The sequence below is a fragment of the Tupaia chinensis genome, unplaced genomic scaffold (assembly GCF_000334495.1).
Source record: "Tupaia chinensis unplaced genomic scaffold, TupChi_1.0 Scaffold145652_1, whole genome shotgun sequence".
Lineage (NCBI taxonomy): Eukaryota > Metazoa > Chordata > Mammalia > Scandentia > Tupaiidae > Tupaia > Tupaia belangeri.
In genome coordinates this window covers 2,558,967-2,560,776 of record NW_006205509.1, presented here as the reverse complement: position 1 = coordinate 2,560,776, position 1,810 = coordinate 2,558,967, and the positions used below count along the sequence as shown (strand labels likewise).

Here is a 1,810-nt window from a genome sequence, read left to right as displayed (position 1 = left end):
CGCTGGTCAGCGGCCGTCCAGGCGGCTACTCATTCCTCCCTTCCCCTCCCCACCAGCAGCCCAAGGGCGTGGCTCCCCTGGCTAACTCTGTGTGTGCAGACGGCATCCTCGCCCACCGCCCACCGCCCGCCAAGCCCGTCCGTCTAACACTTAGCTCTGAGTGTCTGGGGAGGTGGGGGAGGAGACCCTAGGCCCTCCTGTGTGTTAGGGGACCCCTTCTCGGCTCCCAGTTCCGCAGACAACACAGGCCATCCGTCGGCCAGCCTGAAGCCCTTCTCCTGGAGTCCTGGGCAGCTGCCGCCTCTAACCCGAGTCCTGAAGGGCGCGGTCTGGGGTGGAGCTGGTGGTGACCCCGCAGCCCCACTCAGCCTATTCTCCCTGTAGGTTGGAAGAGGAGACGCGCAAGCGCGAGGACGCGGAGCACAACCTCGTGCTCTTCCGCAAGGTGAGTCGCCGCCCGTCGAGTTCCGCCTCTTCGCCCTACCAGAGGTATCCAGGGTGGCGTCGCTGGGCGCAAGGAGGCAGCCAGGCGCCTCCCAAGGCAGAAGGGAAGTCCTGGCCCGCCTTCGCGCCCTTTCTTGACCTCCCATTACCTTTTCTTGACCTACCCCGACTGCCACCCCAAAGGATGTGGACGACGCCACTTTGTCCCGCCTGGAACTAGAGCGCAAGATTGAGTCCCTGATGGATGAGATTGAATTCCTCAAGAAGCTGCACGAGGAGGTGGGTGGGCCCAGATGTCTGGGTGGGGGGCCTTTTAGAGTTTGGGGGCGGCCTGCTGGAGCTGCAGAGACGAAGTTCTGAGGAGACTGGCGACTGGGGAGAAGTGACAGTTGCTGGGAGGACACCGCCCCTCAAGCCCCTCTACAGGTGGTTGGGCTCCCACCCCTGCGCCACCTGGTGGCGGGCAGCGGAACTGGACCCTCGTAACCTGGCACGTGGCTTGTCGCCCGCTGGGCCCCGGGTCGCAGTCCTGTGCGCGCTGCACTCCTTGGCGCCCCCTTCTGTTCATCCAAGGGTTTCTTCTTCTCTTTTCTGTGCGCTCCTTGCGCCGCCCGGGGGATTGCGCCGTCGGTTCCTCTGCCCGCCCTGGGCCTAGGAGCTGCGAGACCTGCAGGTGAGCGTGGAGAGCCAGCAGGTACAGCAGGTGGAAGTGGAGGCGACGGTGAAGCCTGAGCTGACCGCAGCGCTGAGGGACATTCGCGCGCAGTACGAGAGCATCGCAGCGAAGAACCTGCAGGAGGCAGAGGAGTGGTATAAGTCCAAGGTCCGAGCCTGGGAGGGCCCGGGAGTGGGGAGGGCTCGGGACCGAGGAGGAAGGTAACCTCCTCGGTCCCAGCCCGCTCCATCCCGGGTTACCCCCCAAATTGGCAGTACGCGGACCTGTCCGACGCCGCCAACCGGAACCACGAGGCCTTGCGCCAGGCCAAACAGGAGATGAACGAGTCCCGTCGCCAGATCCAGAGTCTGACATGCGAGGTGGACGGGCTGCGCGGCACCGTGAGTACCGAGCTGCGCGCCTGGGCCCGGGAGCGGACGACGCGGGCTCCTGCTGACCCCTCAATCGCGCTCCTCCGCCTCGCACCCCCAGAACGAGGCGCTGCTCAGACAGCTGCGGGAGCTGGAGGAGCAGTTCGCCCTGGAGGCGGGCGGCTACCAGGCGGGCGCCGCGCGGCTGGAGGAGGAGCTGAGGCAGCTGAAGGAGGAGATGGCGCGGCACCTGCGCGAGTACCAGGAGCTCCTCAACGTCAAGATGGCCCTGGACATCGAGATCGCCACCTACCGGAAGCTGCTGGAGGGCGAGGCGCGC

At 66.1% G+C, this 1,810-nt stretch overlaps 1 protein-coding gene across 1 annotated transcript in view; it reads left to right on the top strand.

Moving 5' to 3' along the window:
* The window catches only part of PRPH (peripherin), a 3,969-nt gene that overhangs the window by 670 nt on the left and 1,489 nt on the right, over positions 1 to 1,810 (top strand). Inside the window, exons 2-6 of the mRNA XM_006168234.3 lie at positions 385 to 445; positions 628 to 723; positions 1,100 to 1,267; positions 1,375 to 1,500; positions 1,592 to 1,809. Coding sequence (XP_006168296.1) covers positions 385 to 445; positions 628 to 723; positions 1,100 to 1,267; positions 1,375 to 1,500; positions 1,592 to 1,809 — 669 coding nt within the window. The remainder of the gene's footprint in view (positions 1 to 384; positions 446 to 627; positions 724 to 1,099; positions 1,268 to 1,374; positions 1,501 to 1,591; position 1,810) is intronic.